Genomic DNA, 27,774 nt, shown 5'->3' with positions numbered 1-27,774 from the left:
TCTTTCTAGTAACTCTTGAAAAGATTTATTCAATAACTTATGAAGCCTCTCATATGGAAAATGAACTGTAAGAGGGTATTGCCTTAAGAAATAATGTTCCATACATGCTAATGACTAAAATGTAGCCTTCTTTGCTTCTTAGAATCTACGTTTAAATATAGCACCTTGTGTCTTACATCAATCCCACTCCCCTTTCAAGTACTAATAAATATGTGCCATACCAAAAAGCCAAAAACAAAAACTGAAACAAAACCCCTCAAACAAACCTTCTTTCAACAAGTTTCTTCCTGAAGCCACACCCGGTTTTATCTCCCTTCTCAGCCAAACATGTCAAAAGCAGAGTCCATCCTCAATGTGGCTCTTCACTTATTTACCTCTTACCTATTTATTTCCCAACTGATTGTGATCTTCTACCTCTGCCCCTGCTGTTAACTGCATGGCCTTTTTCAGGCTTTTCTTCCTTGCCTTCTGTTTAGTCCAGTCACTAACACTCCCCATTCTTCTAAAGATTTCTCTTCCCAATTCCTTTGGTTTTCTGGTAATTTCTCTTCCTGGACCCCGATTCCTTGATTTCTCCTTTTACCTCACTAGTAATTTCAATGTGTGGTAGAAGAACTTAGTTCCACTTAACCAACTCCCTGAGTTGGGGATGGTTCTCCTCTCTTTAACGTCAAGCTGTCAGACAGATACCACTTGCCTCTCTCCTTCATCTCCCAGGGCTGAGAACTCGTGGCACAGAAACTAATCTGTATTAAGCCTTGCATGTCTACTGATCTGTATGCTTGGTAGAAACAAGCATTTTTTCTAAAAAACAGATTGCATTTGCTATTTTAATTATGCAACTTAATCAAATATTATGTAAACTTAGAAATATGAGGGTGGATTAAAAAAAAAGAGTTGTTTCTATGAAAATTAAGAGAGTGCTTTGGGAACGCTTCATAGAGGTTGGTGGCTTAAGTAAAAATTACAGTCAAATTAGGTGAAAAATAAGATCAAGAAAAAGAATCCTCAAAAGCTAATTGTATTTTACCTTGAGATTACCTTACCATGCACCTCTCACTGATGGTCTGACTGAAATCTGTAAATGATGATGCTCTGTGGCTTAAAAGGCAAAGCTGAGGGCTGGGGTTGTAGTTCAGTGGTATGGCGTTTGCCTCACATGCATGCATGAGGCACTGGGTTTGATCCTCAGCACCCCCATAAAAATAAATAAGATAAGGATATTGTGTCCATCTTAAAAAAAAAAAAAAGGCAAAGCTAAAGCTGAGCTCTAACCAACAGCAGCCAAAAACAACCAACCAACCTCTAACAACAACCAAAAACATTGGTGCTACATTAAAAGACAATTTAATCAAAGTACACTTTGAGGTTTTAAGGTGACTATGCATCAATTTTATAATTCCCAGCTTTAACTGATTCTACTAAGGCCAGGTTCTCCCATGATTGCATAAGAAGGCATCTTCCTTCCCTGTTCTGCCCGCTCTGTGAGCAATTAAATTTCCAACCACAGCTTCAACACAGCTTTTAAACAAGTACCAAATCTGCATGCTCTTTGCATCAAGGATCACTGGTGCCTTCATCCCTGCATCCGCCACCTGCACTTTTGTCCCTGCACTGTGCCTTGTATGTGGTAACTATTTTTTTTTTAAAGCTGAGATTTAAAGTGTATTGAAAACATTAGTCTGCAAATGGTAACCCAAGAATTAGAAGTTGGGCTTCAAGGAAAGTCTCTCTCTCTCTCTCTCTCTCTCTCTCTCTCTCTCTCTCTCTCTCTCTCTCTCACACACACACACACACACACACACACACATCCCTTTGTTTTGAAGTCATAACATACTCCTACTCAACAATGAAAATGCTCCATTAATAATTATAATAGGAAATTATCATTTTAAGTTGGGTAGCTGAAGCTTAATTTAAAAAAATCATATCATATGTCATTTTTCAAAGCATATAGATAACATTAAGTACATTCATTTCATTTGAAAGTCTAAAGTTTCACTTCTCTCTTGAGCCCTGTGAACAGATTTCCTGTGAACCAGACAGGACAAATGTGATTATCCTTTCCTTTTTACAGATGAAAGAACTAATGGTCCTAACAGTTACTCACTTACTCAGGATTGAACCCAGAGGCACTTAACCACTGAGCCATATCTCCAGCCCTTTTTACTTTTTATTTTGAAACAGGGTTTCGTTACATTGCTTAGGGCCATGCTGAGATGAAGAGATCAGCTTTCAACTTGTGATCCTTCTGCCTCAGCCTCCTGAGTCACTGGGATTACAGATGTGTGCCACACCCCTGGCAATCACTTCCTCTGGACCTCACAGATAGTTTGTGACTCAAATGGGCTTTGTACCATGACACTATGCATATCAAGACATCTGTTTTTTTTTGGGGGGTGGGGGATACTGGGGATTGAACTCAGAGGCACTCCACCACTGAGCCACATCACCAGTCCTATTTTACATTTTATTTAGAGACAGGGTCTCCCTGAGTTGCTTAGCACCTCGCTTTTACTGAGGCAGGCTTTGAACTCACTATCTTCCTGTCTCAACCTACCAAGCTACTGGTATTACAGGCGCACGCCACCACGCCAGCTCACATCATGTATTAAATGCCCTTTTACAATTGGGCTGAAGCATCAAGGATCAGATAATGAAAAGTCAAACTTTGAGATCTAGGGCTGGGGTTGTAGCTCAATGGAAGAGCACTTGCCTAGCATGTGTGAGTCACTGAGTTCAATTCTCAGCACCACATTAAAAAAAAAAAAAAAGTCCATTGACAACTAAAAAAATACTTAAAAAAAAAAAACCCTTTAAGATCCATAGTCTTTGCTCATCTGCCCCTAGGATTACGTGCAGGATTATGCCAGTACACTTAAGTTCTTTAACACAGTTTCCAACAAAGTTCTCAGAAGGAAAAATAAATTAATAATTCATTTAAAATATCTTCCTATTAATTAACATATCCAATTTGCTTTCCTTTGATTAATAGTTATTTCAAGAAAAGAAACTGACAGTGATGGGAGTTTTGCCAAAGGGTTATTTTAGATTAGCCTACTTTGTCTTCAAGAAGGAAAGTCCAGTGTGTATGCATGTGGATGAAGTGAGGCTGTGAGAGAAGGGCATTGTCATTGTGAAAGCTCTGGAAAATTAAAAGCGGTTACTAAAATATTGTTTCCAGGGGTTGAAGAGTGGAATTACAGAATAAAATGGTAAACAGCAGTGTGATCCCAGATATTGTTTCTATCTCATAATTTTAATTTGGGCTGAATTTAATATTGTAATAACTTGATTCTTATTATATTTTATTAGACAAGTTATTTTATTTTAAGTAATGCTATTGATAACTCCTTTGTTATGACTTAAAATATTTTTGGAAAATATAGCATAAAGAATGCTTATGGGGGCTGGGGTTGTGCTTCAGTGGTAGAGTGCTTTGCCTAGCACATGTGAGGCACTGGGTTCAATCCTTAGCACCACATTAAATAAATAAAATAAAGGTATTGTGTTCATCTACAACTAAAAATGATTTTTTTAAAAAAGAATGCTTATGAAACAGAATATTATTTCCTTTAGGAATCGATTTTAAAATAAATGGTGATTATCTTACTCAAGAGTTAGCATTGGATACATCAGAAATATGACCAGTTATGTCTCATGAAAATTAACATATAACATTAATTATTAATATATATCATTTAACATTAAAATTATAATACCAATGGGGAGGGAAAGAAATAATATTGGCCAAATTATGTTATATTGTGTGCATGTACACATATTTAACAACAAATCCCACCATTATGTACAACCATAATGCACCAGTAAAAATATGGAAGAAATTATACCAGTTCTATAAAAGTCACAGAAAAGCCAAGTGTATCTTTTAGACAAAGAAATCCAACAACCTACATTTGAGTATGTGTGTGGGGGGGACATTAAAAATATTATGTTTTGAGGCTGGTAATGCAGCTCAATGGTAGAATGCTTGCCTAGCATGCAAGAGGCCCAGGGTCCAATTTCTAGCTACACACACACACACACACACACACACACACACACAGATTATGTTTTATGTTTTCCTGGATACTGATATTTCCTGTGGTCTCTGTTGTCTCTGAGTTACTAAAAGCTGTGCTATAGTGAAAAGCCAAATGAGCCATTGGAAGACTTCAAAAGTTTACTTCTGAGCTCATAGATGGTTCCCTTCTGTACATTCTAAAGTTCTATAGAACTAAACTCCCCCCCGAAAAGTACTGTGCTAGTTAGCTCATTATATACTAATTATGATAAGCACTAAGCAATAAACTCATAATTTCATGTGCTGCCTTGAATTTCAGAATTTAGGGTGTGCTTGATGGTCCAGTTTTAGAATATTGTCAAATATTGTCCAAGAAATTTGAAACAATAGTTCCTGCTTCTTCAGTCAAGCTATATATCTTGTGGCAGTAGGGCATCCTAAATAATTTTCTCCATTACCAAAGTACTGTGCTTTAGGGATGTTCACAGTTTTTTGTTTTGTTTTGTTTTGTTTTTACCTATGAAAGGTCATCATCTACCTCCCCCTTTACCTTTGCCTGACTCCTTAAATAGCTGAAAGCTGCAAATGTAGGGGTTGGCACCCAGAAACAGTGCTACCCAGCCATGCTTTTAGCCACCAGCTACTTCTTTCTTGGCTTATCTGCTGACAATTACCACCAGGTCCTGAGCAACATCCTGTGAAAAAGGAGTTATAACACATCTCTTACACAATCCTCAAAAACACAGAATACCTTAAATTTAGCTTCCATTACCTGCTGAAGGGTCCTGGTAAAGGTGGCAAGCAGCAAAGCAAGTGTGTTAATTAGGTGACAACAAGTGGATGAAGTGGCAAAAAGACAATTTTAAATAGAGTGGAAGTCTTGTAAAGGATAAAAGATACACGATTTCTGTAATTATTAAAAGGTTGAAACCATTGTTCATTGATACTAGCAAGCTGTTTTATTTTTTTATTTGGTGCATGATAATTATACATGCTGGTAATGTTTGTTGTTACATATTCATGCAAGGACACAGACTGATACCCTCCTTTCTCTCCCTTCCAATCCCTCCTGGTCTCCTTCATCTACTCCCTGGTCTCCTTTTTATTCATGATATGCTGTCTGTGCCCCCCCCCATCCACCCCTTTCCCCCTTTATCTCTCTATCTTTCACATGAGAAAAAAATATATGATCCTTGACTTTTTTACTTTAAAAAGCCATTTTTAAATTTTCCGTATTCATCTGTTTTAGGTGTTGATTTCCTTTGCAAATTAAAATACTGAATTCCATTTGTAGTAAAGAGATTTAAATAAAAACTTCAGACAATGGGAATTATTTACTCTATGATCCCAAACATTATTAATTTAGAACCATCTTTTTATTTTAAAGTATACATCCATTTTCTTTCCCAATTTTATTGTTCTCAATCTCCCCCAATTTGAAAATGAACATATTTGTTTAAAATGACAAATTCTCTTAAGCCAGAGAGAATGCTAAAGTTCCCAAATGTTAACTTAGCCCTTCTTGAATATAAGGTTTTGAGTCTCTTTAATTTCTTCCTAATTAGAAATAAAGTAATGTCAGTAAAATTCCTCAGGGTTTACAATTTTCAAATATTAAGCATATATTTTTAACTGTGTCAAATTATATTCATGTAGAAATATAATATTATAATATTTTTAAAATAATAAGGAAACAAAAAATAAAAGTAACAATAGACCTTCCAAGAGCAGTATAAGTAGCTCATATATTAAAAGCTCTACTCAAAAGCAATGTTATGTAAATTCAATAATAGATCCTGGATTCCTTTGTGTTAGCTGTTCAACTCTACTGATATCTTCAAGAAACTAGCAGAATACTTCACCTTGGAAATGTAACATTTTAAAGACACTGCCATTAGTGATTTTATGTACTTTTACACACTCTTCTTTTTTAAAAAAAATATTTATATTTTAGTTGGACACAATATCTTTATTTATTTATTTTTATGTGGTGCTGAAGATGGAACTCAGGGCCTTTCTTGTGCTAGGCGAGTGCTCTACTGCTGAGCCTCAACCCCAGCCCCTACACACTCTTCTTGAATTTGAAATAATAGATAAAGTTCAGGTAATAATTTTTCCTCCATTTCAAATTTTATGTGTTTTATAGTCTACATTCATTATATTCTGTAAAGTCAGACAGGAGCTTTAGGCAAAGAATACCTTTAGAGTCTGGAATTAGATGTGAAGCAATCAGAAGTTTAAAATGAGTAATCATGTATTCAAGAAGCATAAGAATTTCCCAAAGATCCCGAAATACAACTAAATACTGCATACTGAGTGATAGATGAGCAATAGTTTGCCAGTGCTCTGTAAAATTTCTTTTTCTTTTGTGGCCAAGAAAATTTTTCAATTCAAGTGTAGGCCAGAATAATTATTATAAACTAATTGCCTCCAAAGCAGTTTGGGTAGTGTTATGGATATTTGTATAGCAACTTTTTTTTTTTTTTACACTGAAAACAGAAGGAATTTTTAGGTATGAGGAATTCTACAGGGATCCCAGTAATTAATCAGTCTCAAAGTCTAAAACAGAAAGAGGGAAATTTAAAGTGTCAAATAACAAGTAAGGTCACATACTATTTACACAGAACAAGACTCCAAAAATACATTAAATTTCTTCTCAAATTAGGTACTTCTCATCATAATGAACCAAATACAATTTCTTAATATTACATGTTTAAAAAGAATGTGAACTTGGTTTCTACAGAAGAGAGATGGAAAGAGGATGCTGAACTAGATTCCAGTCTTGCTGAGCAACTAACTTTCTGCAAGACCTGGAAGTTTCTAATGCTATCAGTCACTTTGGTAAAATATGGCTTATTTACCAACATGTTCAATACCCTGTTTTAATAAGTAAGACAGTGTACTTGTAAGTGAAAGCATTTTGAACAATATAATGTGTTATTCTTCATTAGCAAAAAGGACATATCAGGCACATTTAATCTCTGCAGTAGTATAAATGTCACAGGCTAGCTTGGTTGTAAATTGGTTCACTTTATGGCTCTTGGCAACTTATAATTTCAGAGTCCACCTAAAAAATTCAGCAACAGGGACTAACTTTAGATTGTATTGGCTAAATACATCTACCCCTATCCTGAGCAGTCCCCATTATTGATGGTGACAACTAAGGTTCAGTTAGAATACATAAAAATTATGTACCACATTATTGTGGCACTTGAAAAATAATTTACTTACCTTAGAATTCAGATCAAGAGAAGAAATAATTATCATTTATGCGTAAATTCAATGCCCCCTCCAAGTACATAAAAAGAACACACTATTGATTTCTCTGCCGATATGGGATTATACATTTATTTTATTTTATTTTCCTTTTGACAAAGGGAACTGTTGTTGGCCTTTAAAATGTAATTTGCAAATGTAACTGATGTACTTTTTGCCACCAATAAAACAAATACATATGACAAAAAGAATGCAAGCTCATTTCATCCTGTAAGATTTGTTTTTAAATTATTCTATTTGCAGCCAGGGGAAATACATGAGATCATGTCTTTTTCTCTGCCAACAGCAAATTGATTTCCCCACCCCACGTGGACAGTTGAGCAGTACTAGTCTAGCAAGCTTAAAGTCTCGCAACTCCTGTCATACCATCTGTGACCACGCAAGCGTCTTGGTTAGTAAATTGGATGGGGCAAGACAGTCCACGGGGCATCTCCTGTTCAACTAAGGAGACTGTGCTGACTTTGTGGCTATCCTCTGTGGCTGCCGCATCACACAGAAGAGTGCAGGAAAAAAAAAACAGTGGAAGGAGTATTCAGCAGGGTGCACGCGGTTTCTGCCATCCACGTCTTCATCTGTGCAAATACTGTACTACTCCCCACGTGCCTTCCAAGAGCGCCCCCCTCCCTGCATATACACACACACGTGCACCCGGAACCTCACCCAGTTTCAGGCCCAGACTTGTCCCCCGCCCACCCAGAGTCTCCCGCTCCTCCACCTCTCCCCCACCCTCCCGGGCTCCACGTGGGCGCACCCCGGCGCCAGGCAATCGCGCGGCCCACGGAGCCCTGAGTCGGCCCCGATCCGGGAGGGAAGGCGCGGCCCGGGGTCGGACGGACAAAGCGTGTGTCCAATCGAGCCTAGCACTGCCTCCCCGAAGGGAGGGAGCGGCGGCTCGGACCGGCCCAATGAGCTGGGAGCCCGAGTGGGACTTCCTCCCGGAATCCCGTTGGCCAGAATAGCGGGGCCGTGGGTGACACGTAAGTTGGGTGGGAGGTGGCGGCGGCCGAGGCTCCAGCAGCCGGGTCAGTGACACTGTACCACCGTTCCCCAAACCCTGCCAAAGCAGCCTGCCCCCCCCACCTATCCACCCACCCGGCTAGGCAAGCGCGAGGGCGCCGCCCGGAGCCCGCTCCCTTTGTTGGGCTAGCACCCTCTCTTTTAGTGGCAACAAAGTCGTGCAGTGGGAGCCGGCGCGAGGGGGCGGGGAGCAGCCGGGGCGGGACTCCCGAGAGCCGCCGGGGACAGCGAGGCCAAAAAGTGGGGAGGAGGAAAAAAGCAGGCGGTGTCTGGGGACTGGCGCTAGGGCAGCCAGTTCTAAAGTATGCAGAGGGCCCCCTCCTGGGCCCGGGCACTCGCTGAGAGCGAGCCTTGCAGAAGTTTGGCGGCCCCTGCCCTGGCGGCGTTGATGGCTGTGCGCCCCGCGGCGCGCGGGGGCTGAGCGGGCGCCACTTCCCCTCCAGCCCCGCTTTTGTGTCTCGCGTCTCCTTATGCGGCGCCCGGCCACCTCCTGCGGTGGCCGCTGCTGAACGCACGCTCGGGCGGAGGAGAGGAGGCGACCGCTACCGCCGCAGCGCAGGGTTTAGGCGGGACTATGGGAAACGGGATGTGCTCCCGAAAACAGAAGCGGATCTTCCAGACGCTGCTGCTGCTGACCGTGGTATTTGGCTTTCTCTATGGCGCGATGCTCTATTACGAGCTGCAGACACAGCTGCGGAAAGCCGAGGCGGTGGCGCTCAAGTACCAGCAGCACCAGGAGTCCCTCTCTGCCCAGTTACAAGGTACAGTGGACGCGCGCGGCCCTTGGCCAACTTTGCCCCGTGCTTTCACCAGGGCTGGAAAAGTGACGTTTATTAGCCTTTGACACAGGGGCTGTCACCTCTGACCTTCAGGGACATCAGAATGAGCGGTGCAGGGCTCCCGCCCCCCCATCCCCCGCCCAAGTGTCAGGGGAGATGACATCCCCATTCTCTTCCTTCCTTTCAGCGGTTTCTTTTGAAATCTGTAGCACCAGTGCATCTTCCAGCGGGGCGTTTGGTGGGCGGGTGAGTATCAGGGAGTACTTTAACCCAGCACTTGTCAAAGGCCCAGCTACAGTCCAAGCAGGCATACTGGTAACTCTCCAGCCGCTTCTGCCAGCCTATCCCTGAGAGGTATGGTTCCATGGTTTCTAGGTGTTTGCTTTCCAGTTGACTTTACCGGTCGCCTAAGGAATGAGGAGTTGGGCAGAGATTTCTCAAACTCATGTTTTTCAAGGAAAAATAATAGCCCCAACTAGTATCAGCCCCAACTAGTATCAGGGACCAAAACCTGCTAGTTTTTTTTTTTTTTTTAAATTGTTACCTTAATAGGGTGATTTGGAGGTGTTGGGTGTGTGGGAAAAGCCAACACTACCTAACTTTTCACTATGTTGCAGGTATTTTGTCTTAAAAAAAAAAAAAAAGATTTGTCTTCCTGAGCATTTAATTCATCAGACAGCTGTGTGTGAGAGTGTGTGTGTGTGTGTGTGTGTGTCTGTCTGTCTTACAGTTAGCCTTGGGAAGTCAAAGGCCAGAAACAGTTTTTAACGTTGTCAGGCACAGCAAACATAATGTGCAAAATCTGTAGAAAGAATTAAAGCTTGTGTCCTTCTAGTTTGGAATATCATTTAATGTAAATTTAAGAAACATAAATGATGCATGACTGTACCATGTGGTCTTGTTAAGGACATAGTCATCACATATATGTATATATTTTTTGAAAGCTTTTAGCTTTTACCTCTACTTGTGGTTTGTTTTCAACACATATGTGGTCCTCCAACACCCCCCAAGTGATAAATAGTGAAATGCTGACAGTCTTAGCTGATAATGCAAATATAGCTTATTTTATAGTATTAGGCAGAAGCAAGCTGGAGGGTCCTTTTTGTTTGTGTGTGTGAATACAAATATGAAACAGATGCCTTTTCTTTGCTCCAGCTATTCCGGGTGTTTTCTAGTAAAAACTTTAAGATGAGAGAAAATGATACACAGCTGATTGCTTGGACTCATTTGTTCTTCCCAACTTAGAAAAAGAAAAGTATTTTTAGCCCACTGAGCTTTCATAGCCACAGGCAATGAAAATATGTGGCTGGGCTTGGCTCAAAAGGAAAACCTGTTTTGACATACTCTTAGGTTAAAAATTTTTCTTTAAGTATGTTCACATTTACCCATGAGTTGTTGGTATGACGAGGGTAAGGCAGGTGGGCATTATTTATTTAGAAGTTACCAGCAGTTTCCCTGTGAATTTCAGTGCACAAGGACCAACAGAAGAACTTGCTGTCTGCTAGTTCATGGGGTTGAGGGGAGACACAGGGACTGGACGATGACGACTGGATTTTCACAGAGTTGTGGCAGGGGCATGCATAGTGAGGTTGTGTGCCTTAGTTTCTTATTTAGGAGACCCAGGAAGGCAGGGCTTCATTTTCTCCATTACATCCTTGGCACTGTGTAGTACCTGATGCTCAAAAGGAGAATCCATATATATTAATTTAAACAACAAACAGGAATTATTCTGAACTGTGGTGAGAAGTTGATCCCAGGCACTTCTGTCTGCTTTATTAGGCTTTGCTTCTGTGTCTCTACTTTTTGAAAAATCAAACTAAACAACAAAATATTGTGCCCAAGTAGCTCTCTTGCCTTAACTGCCAAAGCTGGAACTTGTTGACAGAGGCCCTGGTTTCTAAATCACAGCTTTTTTTTGCACTATTCCACTTGAAAATCAAACTCAATTTCTTTTCTTTTTTTAATTTGTCTTTCTTCTTTGGTGGTTGTAGGGAGAGGGGTGGAAAATGGTAATAGGGATCATTAACATGCACAACTTTTGCTTTGTAGCAGGAGATGAAAATATTTCTACCTAGTTTGAATGGGTGGCTTTAAAGTTCATTTCCTAATTTACTCTCTTGCCATTTCCTCTTGGATTATAGTGATGCAACACTTAAAATATGACTATGTAGGAAGAATTATTTCACAAGCAGATTAAAGTTTCTTCTTTTTTTAATGGATTCACTCTTCTGTAACATTTTGAATTTCTTACGTTTGCAGGCCATTTAATGAACATTTTCTGATGGCATGCAACTTTTTCTTTCTTTTTGCAATGACAGATGATATTTTACTTAGCATTTTCATGTACTACCTGCAATGATGTGTTTTTAGAGCATCAGACTCTCCCTTCTTAAGACTTGTTAGTGAGATAAGATCTCTTGACCTGGCTTGGATTAGAATCAGTTAATTCTGAGCGGCCTTCTTTTAAAACCTGACTCTTGAAAAAATTCAAGTACTTTGGTTCTGATAATATACATTTTTTAAATGAGCATAGTTAGCTCATCTTCACATGAAGAGTAGGCTATACTCTAGAGATTCCTTTGAAAGTAGGTTACTTTTTACCCTGAGTACATTTTGTGGTGGAATAGTCCCATAAACAGGAGACAGTGAGAAGTGATATGGGAAAAGTTGAGAGACTAGCCTACCCTCTCCACCATGTCTGTGTCTGACCCTGTCATTCATTCAAACAAACAATCATCTGTCTATCCTTCCATCCATCCATCTATCCATCCATCCATCCGTCATCAATGTTTCTAGCTCCCATACTGGCACCTTAGTTACACTGAGGAGTAGTGCATAGGTCACATGCTGGTAGCAGAGTAGTGACAACCTTTGAACAGCACAGTATTTACTTTACACTTAATTTTTTTCCCACTGCTTTTCAAGTGCACCATTCTGTGTACCTATCAGTGGTGTTTCTTGGGCCTGACTGCCCATTAGAATCACTTAGCAGCTCCCAGACCAATTAAATCACAATCTGCAAGGGGTGGAACCCAAGCCCCAGTAGTCTTTAAAGCTCCCCAGGTAATTCCAGTGTGCAGCCATGGTTGAGGAACACAGCTTTATAATCTTAAAACTGAGCCACTTCATACATTTATTTTACTTGGTTAGGCCCCAGAGACATTTGCATCTTATCCTGAGCATGTGATTTAAAGCCAGACAGGTTTTTGGATTATGATTCAAATTCTAGTTCTGCGACTTTTTGTATGAACTTTGGCCTCATTTTTCTTATTTATAAAATGGAAGTTAGGATGACTCATTTTGCAGGGGTGTTTTGGGGATTAAATAAAATAATTCACATAGAACTCTTAGCGCATACCTGGCACACAGCTGCTCTTTAAAGACCAGCTGTTATTATTATTATTATTATCAGAGTTTGAGGGTTTGTCTCTTTTTCTCTTCCCAGGTTTGTACAAATTTTGAAATTGACAGAATTTGTTTTTGTAGTTAGCCACGTACTTTGGATATTTCTAAATGAACATCAAGGAGAATAGACAGGCATAAATCCAGGGACTTTACTCTGGAAAAGGATTCTTCCTTGATGTTTAAATATAGAATGAAGAGTATGGTTACTGATGGACTCTCTTCTAGATCATCCCAGATTAGGAGAGGGGTGCAACTTTAAGTGAAATACCATGTGCATTAAGATCTGGGAGAAAGATAACTGTGAAACAGTTTTATAAATAGTCTTTAGTGGCAAGGAGCCCCATGTTCCGAAAACACTGGGTTACAGTACTATGGTGCCTTTTATCTTCCATATGATGATCAAAAAAACATTGAAAAAGGTTTACATAATGTTTTAAATGTTCCTATTTCAGAAAAGTGTATTCTGGATAATTAAAATAAAAGAATTGGGTGCTTTTGAGAGTCACATTTGTTTAAGTTTATTGTCCTTTGTGTTATGCTCTCTGACACTTACTGTGGCCCACTAGTCTAAACATGAAGACTTCTTGTTGAAATTGGATACATGTTGATTTTCCACTTTGGCTGAATCTTCTTTCAAAACAGAAAAATCTCTTCAGTGAGGATCAAGTTTTTTTTTTTTTTTTTTAGTTCCTTCATCTTCCACTGCCTTGTCAGTAGGTACTCAGTAAATAGTAGGTCTGTATCTATCTAGTCTTCTCTCTGCCTGTGAATGTGCTTATTTATGGAGGGAAGTGAGGTGTAGTAGATGTAGTAGCTCAGGTCTGAGCTCATAGGCTTAACTCTCTGCTATCCTTTTTACTGTGATCTTTGGCAAGTGAGTGAACTTCCCTGTGACTCAGTTTCTTCATGTATAATAATTGGGATAATAGGATTTATAATAGGCTATCATGATCATTAGTGTTTGAACTTGCATTTGGTCTATTGGGGAGACTCAAGTGCAACAGAGTGGTTCACAGACCTCTAATATAGGTGTCAAGTCTGGGCAATGTTATGGTAGATGTAGTTGAAATCAAGTGCAAAGTTGGGATTTATTAATATCAATTAGACATTGTTGGTGAAATAGCTTCACTAATACGCATCATACGGTTTAAAAGTAGGTTTTTATCAAGTTGTTGTTTAAAAGAATGCTCTTTAAATTCAGTAGGTTTTTACGTATACATTCATTCCCCGATTGAAAGATAAAAAGCTCTAGTTACTTTTAAAAACTGATTCACTTTGCATATGATTCATACAAAAATATATAACCAGTTTTATACATGATGTGTGTCTTAGTCATCCCTGTAAAATGGAACATGCCAACTCTGTAATGAGAATAACTGGTTGACCATGTAAGAGAATTGTGTATTATGAAAGCACTTTTAGTGTGCATTCCAAAACCTTACCTCCACTTTTTAAATTTTTTTCCTGACTCGGCAAGGACAGTTTCCTGTAGGGTTGGGATATAAGACTGCATTTCAGTGGCTGAAGGAATAAGTGAATTGAAGTTGGAAAAATGAAGACCGAAGATGGAGCACCCAAAAGCAAAACAATAGAGAGGAACTAGAAGAGGGGAGGGAGAAAAAAGGGGATTGATATCAACTGATGACTTTTCAAGCACTGAGGAAGGTTCTTGTTCACATCTTCTAAAAAAGACAGTAGAGAATAGTGAAGGGAGAGCTCCTTCGGGCATCAAAGGTGGTGGTATTTACCAATAGGTTGATCTCAAGTAGACTGGGGACCTCTGTGAATTTCAGTTTCTTCACATTTGAATTAGGGCTAAGGAGGAGGTCTGTTTTGTACTTTTGTAGGAATTACAAATACTTTATCTAAAGTGACTAGCATGAGTCCTGGAGCACATTACTCCTACCGTGTATAAGATGACCAGGACTGCTGCTGCTGCTGCTGCTGGGTTAGTATTGGGCTTGCTTGTATTGGGCCTATCCTTTACTATATGTAGTAGGTACTGGTGTTATTAGTTGTGGCCTAAATGTGGCTGTTTTCAGAGCTATGTGCCCATGAAACTTTAAGACACACATTCTCTGTCTCTTCTAGCCTTTTTACGTTTTTTTTTGGGGGGGGGGAGGGGGGAGAAGAAAACCTGAAAACACTTTACAGAACAGCAGATAAGAGTTGCTGTTTTTCAGTTTGGCAACCAAATGTTCCTGTTTTATCATGAAGGACAAAATGTGTTGGGCAGTAGGTGATTTGTGAATTTTCTAGCTTTATTTAGGAATGAAAGGTATTTGAATGTAGCTTACTGTGAAAGAAAAATGGTAATATGTATTTCTCTTTGGATTCAGTGATATGTGGAGTAAATTTTTCATGGTAGGATTTGGAAGATTTATCTGAAGAGATTGAATTATTTTTAATACACATTTATTGAGTGCCTACCATGTTCAGGTTACTCTGCTAAGCATGTTGCATGCATGATACTGTTAATCAGCGATACTTTCATGTGACTGACCAGTCTGTGGCTTAGGTTAATTAACCTGGCAGTGAAGAGATGTGATCTAATGAAACTGAGCTTAGAACCCTAATGTGACTTTATAGCCTGTGTTTTTTCCATGACAAACCATTGCCCTCAAAATTATTTTAGTATCTCTCATGATGATATTAATGGCTGGAGAAAGTAGGTTAAGTGGGTCATCTGAGAATTCAAGATAAAATTAAGAGTTGGAAGTAACAGGTGTGATTATCTGAGGCAGCATCTCCAGGGTGTAGGATATTTGCTGCTGCTGTGGAAAATGATTTTGGTGGCAGTGGAATCGATTTCAGGTGGATGCAGATATTTCCTGAAATTGAATCATATGATGAAAAACTTATAATTCCATTTTAGTACTTTCTTGAAAAGGATAAACTAAGTTTGATGCTAGAATGTCTTTGCTAGATATGACTGCTCACCTGTTTTTCCAAAGAAAACAGACTGTGGGTAGCCAACAGACTGACAGCTAGAACTTAATAATTGTTTTGTCTTATGTTATATAATTTTAAGTTACATGATCTATTGATAACCATCCATTAATGCTGTTTAAATCAGATTTTTAATTGATGAGGCAGTGGTGTCAAGTTTTCTTTCCAGAAGTTTATTTTAGGGGAAAGTGAATCTTTGTTAACTAAGTATCCTACAGGTTTTGCATTGGTGTGATAAAAACTCATATAAGGAAGGGAAGGGGAATGGGCAAAGAAAGACAGTAGAATGAATTGGATATTACTCTCCTATGTTCGTATATGAATACATGATCAGTGTAACTCCACCTCCTTAAGTACAACCACAAGAATGGGAAGTTATACTCCATGTATTTATATTTCAAAATACATTCTACCATCATATATCACTAAAAGGAACAAATAAGAAAATTTTTAAAAAAGAACCCATGTGAGAGGTCTGAAGTTTAGAAATGTACTAACTGATCAAACCTTACACAAATACTGAATTTTACAGTTAATAAACTAAATTCTGAGATGGGTAAGTCATTTGCCATGTGTCTGAAGCTAAGCCCAGACTCGCAAACAAGATACTGTTCCTTCACTTCCCTGTTCTGTCTTTACAGACCCAACAACACCCTTTCCTCAGTTTGAATAGTAATAGGCACAGCTATTTTTAAACAATGCTGTGTATTTCTGAATGGCGTATTTGTGTTCTTTGTTTTTATTGGCGCATGAGTGCTTACACTGAGGACATGTCTGTCAGTCATTGCCTTCACTAATAAGCTTCACTAAACAGGCCCATGGCCTAGGGGGACATGGGTATGAAATAAATTGTTCTCTGTAAGAGTCTGACATTTAAAAAATATTGCTTTAACTATTTCTCATATATGAAATGTCACAATATGATAGATAGCGAACAGAGAAGTAAAAGACGTGCTGTCATTCTGAAGGATAGGTATTGTGGAACATTTGAATGATATCATTTGCTTTTTTTTGAGAGTAAGTGAATTAATATTATAATCATTTTAGAGGAATCAAACATTCCATTTTTCAGTTCACATTTAATTCAAAATTTCTTCCTTAATTGAAAATTTTGTAAGAAACAACAAAAATTTCAAATGAAGATATTTGAGAGGGCTTTGACATTGCTTATGTGCTGTCTTGACAATAGCTGGAATGCTAAAATTAATGATAAACAGGTTAAAATTGGCTAGGTGATAATTATTCGATTACTTAATTTGGTTTAAATAGAGTAATTAATCAAGTTTTACATTGGCCAGATTTAATGTTATAAATCTGTAATTTTTGTCATATTGTCTCAATATCACAACCTTTTAATAAGCTGAGAGGGAATTTTTAAAAGGACTTTGCATTCTGTTCAGAGGTTTGGATGCTCTAAAACAAGTTAAATAATACTGTCAAACATCACTTTTTAATTATTTTTTTTAGTTGTAGATGGACACAATACCTTTAGTTAATTAATTAATTAGCTGTTTTTTTTCTTTTTTAATGTGGTGCCGAGGATCAAACCCAGTGCCTCACAAGTGCTAGGCAAATGCTCTACCACTGAGCTACAACCCCAGCCCCAAACATCACTTCTGTTAGAACATGAAAACTAAATCCTCTTTACTATATCAGCTCAAAATCTGAAAGTCATCCAGGTTTGATCCAAGTGTGGTGAGCTTTCTTGGATATAATTCCTTATGTATAATTCTTCAAATACAGTTTCTCTTTCTCTGTGAAACTAAATTGTCCAATTATCTGCCTTTAACATAGACTACCTATGCTGCTTTTCTGTTCAAAAAAGGCAGAAAATGTCAAGTAGGGTAGGAGTCACTGGTCCTTAGCAATTCTAAAATCCAAGCTGGCAACTGCTCTTGATTAGGTCTTGAGGCCTGGCAATAATTTTCAATGTCTCTTGACACTACCTTTGGGCAAAGAGTGCTAACCTTTGAGTAATTCTGCCTTTTTAAATGAAAGGTAGAATATGTTTGCAGCTGAGTATTTTTTCAGATTTTCTGCCAGTAGAATTTTGGAGATCTGTGGCTTCTTTTTTCACTTCAGACTCATATTGACATTGTTTCTCCTGATACAGCCCTCTCAAAAATTTTGTGGGCTCCCTGCAAAACTTCTTGAAGTTTTTTTTTTTTTTTCCATTAGACAGAAGCCACACCCACCTTTCTCTTGGAGATTTGTCCTTCTCTACTTTGGTGTATGCTGAGACTGGTGAGGGACAAGGCCCTTAAACTTCCTGAAGATCTGTTTAGAGGATCTGAGACACTCTTTGGAGGTCCTGTGGTGGGACTGAAGGTACCTCAAGATGTTCCTTTTAATCCTCCAAATTTGTAATAAAGAGAGTTATGACCATACTCTCAGCTTTTGTCCTGAGATCATGTTTCTATGATAGTGTCCTGGTAATGCCTATTTACCTGTAGTGCCTTTCTTAATTTTAGCATGATTTTCTGTCTAGAGAGGCTGCGAATTTCTGAAACCATCGAATTCTGGCTTCTGGCTTTGTTTTTTGTTTAGCCCTTTTCCCCTCATTTGACCTTTTCCCTGTAGTTTGGTATTAAATAGCAAGAGGAAACCAAAGTGACATGTGTAACATTTTTCTAGGAAATCTTAACTGTTTATCTGTCAATTTTTACTTCCTATGTAAGTGCAGATGACTGGGTCACATAACTACACATAATGGTGTGTATTACTAAACTTTTGGGTATTCCATACTTCTTTGCTTTCTGATAAATTTTTCTCATGTTTGCTTAAATCCTTCCGTCTGTTTTCTTGAAGTCCAAACTTGTGTGTGCTATGTTCCCAAATTCTTACATTCTCAAAATACTCTTCTTACAGTCCACTACACAATTCCAAATCTACTTCTACTTCTCTAAAAGCTATGTTATCTCAAAATGAATTGACTTAGATCAACAAACATTATCTCCTAACATCTTTGGGAAAGAAATCTGGGCTTAGCTGGGTGACTCAAAGTCTCTCATGAAGTTGCAGTCAAGCTGCTGACCAGAGTTGAATTCCTCTCAGCACTTGACTGGAATTGAAGGGACTGATTCAGAGTTCACTCCTGGGGTTGTTGGCAGGTCTGGGAAGATCCACCTCCAACTTGCTTCAGCTCTGCAGGGCCCTTCACAGGAATGCCTCACAACATGGTGTCTGGCTGTGCTTAGGGCAAGAGATCCAAGAAAGCAAGAGGGATGTAAGCACTGAAAGAAAGTGAAAGTATTTTAATAATCTTGGAAGTGATATTCCATCACTTCCGCCATGTTTGGTTCCTTAGAATCGAATCACCAAGTTCAACCCAGACGCAAAGGAAAAGGGTTTGTGAGGATATGAAGAACAGAAGGTTGGAACCATTGGGGACTACCTCAGTCCCTGCCTACCATGAGGCAAGAATCCTTATTTGAATGTTATGTTGTCACTGTGGCCACATCATCATTACCAAAGTCATTGCATCCAGGTAGTACTTGCTATGTGCAGGCTGTGTTCTCAGTTATTTTCTTGGATTATTTACTAATACTTTTGAAAAAATACATATTAAAATGTGATTTGCTATAAAGTTCATAGTATATTAGCAAGAAGTGGCATTTGAAATCATGGCACTTGGAAGGAAAATCATCTGGTGCTTAACTATCTGACCTGGAAAAGTTAAAATTCCATATGACTCTCTGAAATATAAAGCAGCTAGTAGACTGTTGACAGAAATAACAAAGTGGAAGGTACCTTGTCATTGGGGGAGTTTCCAAACCCGTAGATAATAGGTTAAAATTTCCTCCTCCTAACAGGGACTGCATTTCCTTGGCAAGTAAATAGAAAGGGAGAACAGTGTGTCTCTTCAAGCAACATTTTTCACCTGCTTCTGACTTCATAGACTGGAGTCCTTGCTGAAGGACTTTTTTTTTTTTTTTGTAGTTGTAGATGGACAGAATGCCTTAATTTTGTTTGTTTATTTTTATGTGGTCATAAGGATCAAACCCAGTGCCTCACACAAGCCAGGCAAGTGCTCTGCCATTGATCTAAAGCCACAGCTCCAAGTCCTTGTTTTTTACTTTTTTTTCCCCACAAAATTTTACTGGTCTTGGATACTTTTGAAGCATTAATTGCATGACTGGTAATTTTAATTTTTTTCATTGACCCCTACTTTGAAAGTCAAGATTAAAAAAATTATGATATATGAATAGTATTATGTAGTATTAATAAAATAAAATCAAAAGTAAAGTATAAGAGCACATTATGAAAAAGTCATTAAGTATGTCTGGACAGTTGTAATTCTAAGTTCAGAGTATGTCCTCATTCTCTTAAACATGTTTTAGTCATTAGAAATACATAAGATAAGTATATCTACTTTAAATTTGACTTTCTTTGAACTTTCTGAAATGTATTTCATTGCTTTTCAGTCTTTGGCTAAGATCAAGTATAATATCTGTTATCAGCTTAATATCTGATACATCTTCTATCTGAAACATATATATTTTCATGTGAGATTGGATTTGGAAATGAGAATATTTTATCAACATTCGTTTTCATCCATGTTCCATTTGAGCTTTGAGGCAAGGTCTGCTCTTGTCACTGAAAAGTTGCTGATGAGTTTCTATAGCATCAGCCATCTCCCCAACCATCTCCCCCCCCACACACACCCCCCATCATTGCTGTGTGTGTGTGGCTGCCAGGTTGCTGCTGTGATACTCACTGGCACTGTGGGGTCTGTGGCCTTCTGCTCATGGTGGTATTTCCATGGATACCTTAAGACCCTTATGACATGATCTCTTTTCTATTCTCTGTTCCAAAAGCCAAAATGAATACAACCCCCACCTGTTCTGAAATGTATTGATGATGTGCATATGGTTCTTAAGGAGATTTACATATTATATTTTTCTTATATGATTTTCCTTTTGTTTTCTGAGTTTGGCTAAGATTCCTAGGGGCTAAACTGGAGGATACTTCCTCCTGTTGACACTAGCCAAGGAATCAGTGGCTGCCAGTTAGCTAGAATGATGGTATTTGTGAGTCTGTCTAAGACCCTTTGTATAGGGTTCAAGAACTCTCCTGAGGGGCCTACAGTAGCAATACTTTGAATAGGGCAGAACATTTATAAAGTCTGTTCTTTTTCTTATTCTTGGCCTCCAGCTGTTTCCAAGACAGTTTCCTATTTAGCAGCTACTCTTTGCCTAAGACCATATTGAGAGTTTTGTCTGTGACACTCTCTTTCTTACAGGTAACATTTTCAGTTTGGGATCCATGGGGGTCCATAAACCAATTTCCTAAAAACATGTCATTTCTGTATATGTGTCTTTTTCCAAGATGGAAACCTAGTTTTAATCAGATTCTCAAAGCATTAGTGACTTGAAAAAGGTTCGGAACCACTGCTTCAGGGTACATTCTTCCTTTTGAGGTCCTTTTAAGTTCATATTGGAATGTGAGCTCCTCTGGTCTCACCCCATGAACCTTTAGACATGGCTGCAAGGTACCTGAGTGTGAAATGGGGTTGTCATTGCTTGTCACTCTTCTCCTGAATCCATAACCAGTGTTCCCTGCCCCCAATTGGAATAAGTCTGTAATCAGAGACTTAAATGGCATTTAAAAAATTGCATTCCTAGAATCCACTAGCAGTTGCTTAGTAAATTTAATAAAAAGTCTTGAAATTATGAGAAATTTATACTTCCAGATTGCTTAATATTTATATCATTTGGTCTGAAAACAACCCTGTATTATAGAGTAAAGCAATATGCGTCATTATTACTATTTTAATTTTGAGAATCAAGTCACCCAGAAAGACAGTGGCACGTTTTGGATTTAATGCTCAAGTTGCTTGAATCCTAACTCAGGGCTTTTGCTATTATCCCCAGTTTCCAAGGCTTCCTTACCCTGGAACTAAAATGAGGTGTTATAGTATTCACAAAAACTTTCCACTTTATCTCCTTTGAAGCTATGAATTCAGATTCTTCCTGTTGAGAATACTCCCAGGTGGTGACTCACCTGGACTTTAAGAACTGGTGGCCTCAGAGTTCAACTGCCACTTGCCACCCCTCTTACCATCTCTGCCCTCTGTGTACATGGAAAGTCCTGATGGCTCCCCAAACTACTAATCCCTCTTGCCCCTTTGCTTTCCACTCTCAGCTTACCTTGTTCCTTCAGAATCCAGGCAGGCTCCCTAGGATCTGGGTTTCAGGGTTTTGAGGGAGATAGTCACTGTGGGGAACTTGGCTCTACCATCTATTCTGTTTCTGGCACATTGTTTTTTATCCAGAATTGGAGACTTAGGCTGTCTGCTTTAGCATGATTCCATTTCAGACTCCTCTGCATCCTGGTGCGTGGAAAGAGCTTAAGCTCACCCTAGAGTTCGGACATTCACCGTAGGCTACCAGGCAACTCAGACTTTACCTTGACTTCACAGAGGGGCTTTCAAGCTCACCACTCAACCAATTATCCGGCTGTGTGTTTTAGCTTCTAGATGTGGAAGTCATACCACTCCTCTAAATAAATCACAGATTGGTAGAGCAGGGAAAGTAAGAGCCCCTGTTGCAAATATCGCATATGGACATGTTTTGGTTTTGCCCATGCAGTGCTCTGAAAAATTTCATAGTAGTATCTACATGGAAAAATAAAAAAAGAAAAGCAGTTTTAGGTAAACATCCAGATTTCCAGCTTTGTTGGAAAAGTCATGAGGTCCCATAAGATGCGACCAGAATTCCTGTTTGGAATGGGATATGAGGGGGCATTAGTTGGCCAAAATACTACTTTAATTGCCTTGAGCATTCATATTACTAGCCCAGCCTCTGTAAGCACTTATGTTTGAAATTCTTTATCTCAAATAACTGTTTTATTTGTATCCATGAAGTCTATCCATGAAGAAAGTTACCCTCAGATAAATGGAATGACTTGACAGTTGTGCTGCCCAATACAGTAGTATCAGTGTGGCGATAGCACTAGAAGTATTAGTGTGACCAAGGAACTGAATCTCAAATTTTGTTAAATTTAAGTTTAAATTTTAAAAGGAGAGCACTGTGATTTTTTTTGTTGTTGTTGTTAAATATAACTTTATTTTACTTGGTACTGGTGGTACTTTGTCACTGACCTATATCTACAGTGTCATTTTATTTTTCATTTTGATACAGGGTCTCCCTAAATTGCCTAAGATGTCCTTGAATTTGTAATCTTCCTGCTGAATTAGCTGGGATTATAGGCAGGTGCCACCACACCCAGCTTCTGTAAAGCATAACTTTCTTGTTTTTGTGGGACTGCATTTCGGTTTAACTGTTGTGATGAACAGATTATTATTGCAGTCTTATATTGCACATATGCTTTCTATGTTTTCACATGTGGCTATTGGAAATTTTAAAAATCATAATTGCTTCAAAGAGCATTTCCTATGAATAGTGCTGACCTGACGGGGGCCACACAGCTTGTGGATGGCAGGCCTGGGATTGTCACAGATCTCTACCTGCCATGTGTTTCTTTTACTACTAAAGTACTGCGTGACTTTTCTTCTACTTCTCAAAACATTTTCATTATGACATCTAATCTCACCAGTGATTTGGTTTTCCTCATTTTTACATGGTATGCAATACAAAAGTGATTTTATATAAAATATAAAAAGAGCACTGTGGATTTTTTTTTGTTGTTAAATATAACTTTATTTTACCTGGTACTTGTAGTGAAAATTTAGAATGTGTATTATCAACAATGATAAGTTCAATATTAACAATTTTGAAATTAGTATTGTGACATACAGACACTACTTTTTAATCATTTTTTTTCATTGTAGGTAACACAGACCATTACATTAAAATTTGAGATCTTAGTGACTTATAGTAGCAAAGTTATAATAACAAACATAATCATGTTCCAGGTCTGTGGTTTGGCCATTATGGGCTGGGTTGGGACTGGGCCTGAACAACAGGCTTTTTGTTGGATTTCAGGTTGTCTCCTCATACCTCTAATCTATACCTGGAGCTGAAAGGATTGTGACCTGGGGATGGTCTTCTCATGGGAGATCACAGGAGCAGAAGAGGGTGAGTGTTAACACCTTGCAGGCGGCTCACTGTCAGTTCCATTTACATTCTGTGGATCAAACAGATCTCACAGACAAGCTCAACATAAATGGGAAGGTGAAGAGCACTCTGCCTACAGTGATGAGCGCTACAGAGTGCATGGTAGGATGTGGATGTGTAACTCCAGCATGAGGGGGGAAGCATTTGGAATGATGGCCCATGTACCACAGTCTGTTTCAAGATAGGGTACAGTGTGGAATCATAAAGCTCCTTTGTTTGGGCTGAGATTATAGCCCAGAGGTAGAGTCCTCGTAAGATAATCTTTCATATTTTTTTTTAGTTGCATATAGACACAGTACTTTTATTTTCTTTCTTTCTTTCTTTCTTTCTTTCTTTCTTTCTTTCTTTCTTTCTCTCTCTCTCTCTCTCTCTCTCTCTCTCTCTCTCTCTCTCTCTCTCTTTCTTTCTTTCTTTCTTTCTTTCTTTCTTTCTTTATTTTTTAATGTAGTGCTGAGACTCAAACCCAGTGCCTCACATGCGCTCTACCTCTGAGCCACAACCCCAGCCCCTCTGTAAAATAACCTTAATAACAGTTTGTGTTTTGCATTTTAAATCTTGTTTTTTTTTTTCTCATGTCTGTCAGTCTAATAATATCAGGAGCTGAAAATTCGTCTCTAGGTAAACAAATGTAGACTTGATTTATAAATGGATATTTCTTGTGAGTCATCTTGACATGCTTTTTGTACATATAATAGGAGAAGCAGTAAGAAGAGGCAGACCTTTTTTGACAGGATCATTTGTGCACTTTTTGTGAATAGTGCCTCCTTAGAAAATTTTCAGTGAGGACATGTAGATTCTTGTTAAGCCCTAATAATTGAAACTCTAAATGCTTTATGAAACTAGTGAATAGTCTGCCAGTTCCCAGTATATTTATTCTCTAACTTAAAGAAATACTTCTTGTTATTAACGTCATTCCTTTGGAAATATGTTGATGTGAAAAAAAAAAAACAAACTTGGCTTTATTTTTGGTTTTCCTCATCTCTGTTTTGTTAACTTAATTCTTTTTTCCTTCACTAGTTGTTGCTTAAACAGTCTGGTTGGCACCAGTCAAAACAGACACCAAAAGTTCTACTGATTACTTAGTTCTTTTATAAATGGAAAGGTCTTTGTTTCTAGGCCCCATAGATTTTTTTGTATTTTTTTAATATTTATTTTTTTAGTTGCAGTAGGACACAATACCTTTATTTTATTTATTTATTTTTATGTGGTGCTGAGGTTGAACCCATGGCCTCGCACGAGCTAGGTAAGCACTCTACCCCTGAGCCGCAACCCCAGCCCATAAGCCCCATAGTTTTGATAACAAGAGATAATGATTTTTTAAAAATACCTTTCTTTCTTTCTTTCTTTCTTTCTTTCTTTCTTTCTTTCTTTCTTTCTTTCTTTCTTTTTTTCCTTCTTTCTTTCCTTCTTTCTTTCTTTCTTTCATTTTTTATGTGGTGCTAAGGATTGAATCCAGGGCCTTGCACGTGCTAGGCAAGCACACTACTGCTGAGCTATAATCCCAGGCAAGATAATGATTTTTTTTAACGACCGTACAGATGATTTTTTTTTAAATTTTGAGTTAACCTAGATCACTAGATCACATTTAATGTTGCCACTGTCTAAATCTATTTGGGTGCTATGTCACTCAAAAACCAGAACCTGTTGGAATGCTATAGTTTACATGGATATGTTTTTCATTCAGTTGTGTTCACTCTACTTTTAAAATATGGATGTGTCCTTCATCTAACCAAGCCATGTTTTTATTTCTAACATCCTACTCTGAGTTACTGGAAATGATAAGTATCACCACTTGACTGGACGAGTAGAAGGCTTCCACTTGGTTTTCTTGCTGGCAGTCTTCATTCCCACAAGGTAGCCCAGTATTTTACAAAGATTATCATTTATAAAATGTAGATTAGGTAATGTTGCTTTCCATATCTTTGAAGGCTGTTTTAGCCCTTTTCTTCCAGCTTTCTTGTATGCCACTAACATACCTAATGCCATGAGGGCATTTTAGCTGTTTCAGGAACATTCCAAGTTCACATCTGTCTTAGCATCTTCATGCTACTATTCCGTCTGGAATGTTCTTCCTAAGATCTATTAATCACTAGTTATTCTTAATTCAGGTCTCTGCTCAGACTTCAGCTACTTAGGCCTCTTCCTGAAAAAGAAAAACAAATTGCTCTAAGATGTAATACCCTTAAGCAACAAAACCTTGGATATTTGTTATTTCATGTGGTTTCCTGAGGGTGCTCAGCTGAGTGGTTGGTTCTGCCTCAAGAGTTTTTCTTAAGGTTATAATCATGCTGTTAACAGGGGCTGCAGTCTTCTGGGAGAATCCACGTTTGACTCACGTGGCTCTTCCTCACTGTTGGCCAGGGACCTCAGTTTCTTACCACGTGTGCCCTTCCATAGAGTGTCTGCATGTCCTCGTGACATGGCAGCTGGCTTCCCACAGAGTAAGGGATCCAACAGAGAAGGAGCCTAATGTGGAAACCACAGTCTCTTATAACCATCCCTTGTGCTGTGTGCTAGTTGTCACACAGACCAACCCTGTACTGTGTGGGAGGGAAGTGTACAAGATGTGTTCAAGTACCAAGAGGTGGGGATCACTGGGGACAATGTCGGAGGCTGGCATGCTGTCCATGGAGATTTCACTGTGCTTTTGAAGCTGCACATTTGTGGTTTTACCTCTGAGGATTCTGTAGAGGTCATAACTACATCTCTTCTTTGACATGTTAAGAGGAAGACCTATATAAGCCATAAGAGAAATGCTTACAGAGGACTATCTTCATCACCTCTCCAAATTCTTCCTAACCTATCAGCCTACATTAGTTTCTTATTTGAAATTATAATGACCTGAAATCTCATTTGTATGTCACCTTGGATGTTGCCTACTTTGTTTGTCTGTCTTTCTACTATAAGATTATAAGGACTTCCCATGCAGAGAACTAGTATCTTCTATCCACTGTTACAGTCTTTGAGCTGAGGTCCAGGTCTGAACTACAGTACGTAATCACTTATTTATATATGGATAAGTAAGTTTGCTTTTTCAAGCCCTGGAGGTTTTATTTTAACCATTTATATGAAATCATTTCTGCATGCATGCCTGTATGGCAACATTGAATATGTGAAAAAAATTTAATGGCCTTAACTAATATTTACTCTGTGTATGTAGAAGGTACTGTGCTAGATACTGTGAAGTTGCCAACACAAATAAAACGTGGTCCCTACTCTCAAGCAGTCCTGTTAGTAGAGAAAGGCACACAATGATATGGGTCACATGAGGACAAATAAAATGAAGAGAGAAAAAAATTCAGAACTGGAGGAAGTATGAGAGTTGGAGGTGGCTCTGAGATGGAGCACCCTCTTGATGTCTCTACGGGTGTTATTTTGCTCTGTTATTAATACTGTGTTTCTTTTTAACATCCTCAGAATATAAGAAAGAAACAAACTATACTATCAGAACAAAAAAAATTAGAAAAGTTAAGTAAAAAAAATAGTTAAGAAAACCTCAGTATGTTATTCATGACTAAAAATACATGAAAGTCTATTTCACTATTCATGCTCATCATATGAAGAACAGTTTGCTCATATGTTAAATAGTCCTGTGCTATATATGTGTAATAAGAATTGTAATGCATTTTGCTATCATTTATATTTTAAAAAATGATAAAAAAGAAAATATGTTATGAATGGGGATAGGTATATTAATTAGGTCAATTATGGCAATAATTTTACAAAGCATGCATATATACATTTGTGTATGTGTGTGTGTGTATATATATATATGTATATATACTTAAAGTTCTATACTTTAAATATGTACAGATTTTATTGCTCAGTTATATTTCAGTGAAGTTGGAAAAAATGTAAAAAAAAACTATACATTTAGTAGTATATACAGAAATAAAATTATCTTACAACTTAAAAAAAATAGTCCTGGATCAGGGCACCTTTAGTATTAGTTCTGAGTCGTGATTTTTTTTTTTTTTTAATAGTACTCCTTGCTGTTGTCGGCTTCTTAGGGTAGTTATTGAATCTCCCTCTTTAAATTTGTTTCATCTGACTTTGCTGTGGGCTTGAAATCCAAATAACTAATCTTGGTAGGACTATATAGAATTATATATAAGGACTTAAGGCTATATATCCCCAATTTTTCTTTCAAGGAATTAAGTGTTAAGTGAGATTTTATTTTTAGTTTAGCTCTTTTTGGCCCACTTTTGCGTATGTCTGGGACTCACCTATTTTTTATTTTTTTAAA

General features: G+C 38.3%; 1 protein-coding gene and 1 pseudogene across 3 annotated transcripts in view; both read left to right on the top strand.

Moving 5' to 3' along the window:
- The first annotated feature begins 8,509 nt into the window (after positions 1-8,509).
- The window catches only part of Golim4 (golgi integral membrane protein 4), a 78,797-nt gene continuing 59,532 nt past the window's right edge, over positions 8,510-27,774 (top strand). For 2 of the 3 annotated variants that reach the window (XM_026403657.2, XM_026403656.2), the window contains exon 1: positions 8,510-9,078. In XM_026403657.2, coding sequence (XP_026259442.1) covers positions 8,892-9,078 — 187 coding nt within the window. In that variant the 5' untranslated portion in view covers positions 8,510-8,891. The remainder of the gene's footprint in view (positions 9,079-27,774) is intronic. The other variant, XM_026403654.2, reaches the window with a different exon arrangement.
- Positions 19,863-20,040, top strand: LOC113193242 (U2 spliceosomal RNA; annotated as a pseudogene).

This window comes from Urocitellus parryii, chromosome 2 (assembly GCF_045843805.1).
Source record: "Urocitellus parryii isolate mUroPar1 chromosome 2, mUroPar1.hap1, whole genome shotgun sequence".
Taxonomy (NCBI): domain Eukaryota; kingdom Metazoa; phylum Chordata; class Mammalia; order Rodentia; family Sciuridae; genus Urocitellus; species Urocitellus parryii.
This window is presented reverse-complemented; position numbering and strand designations above follow the sequence as displayed.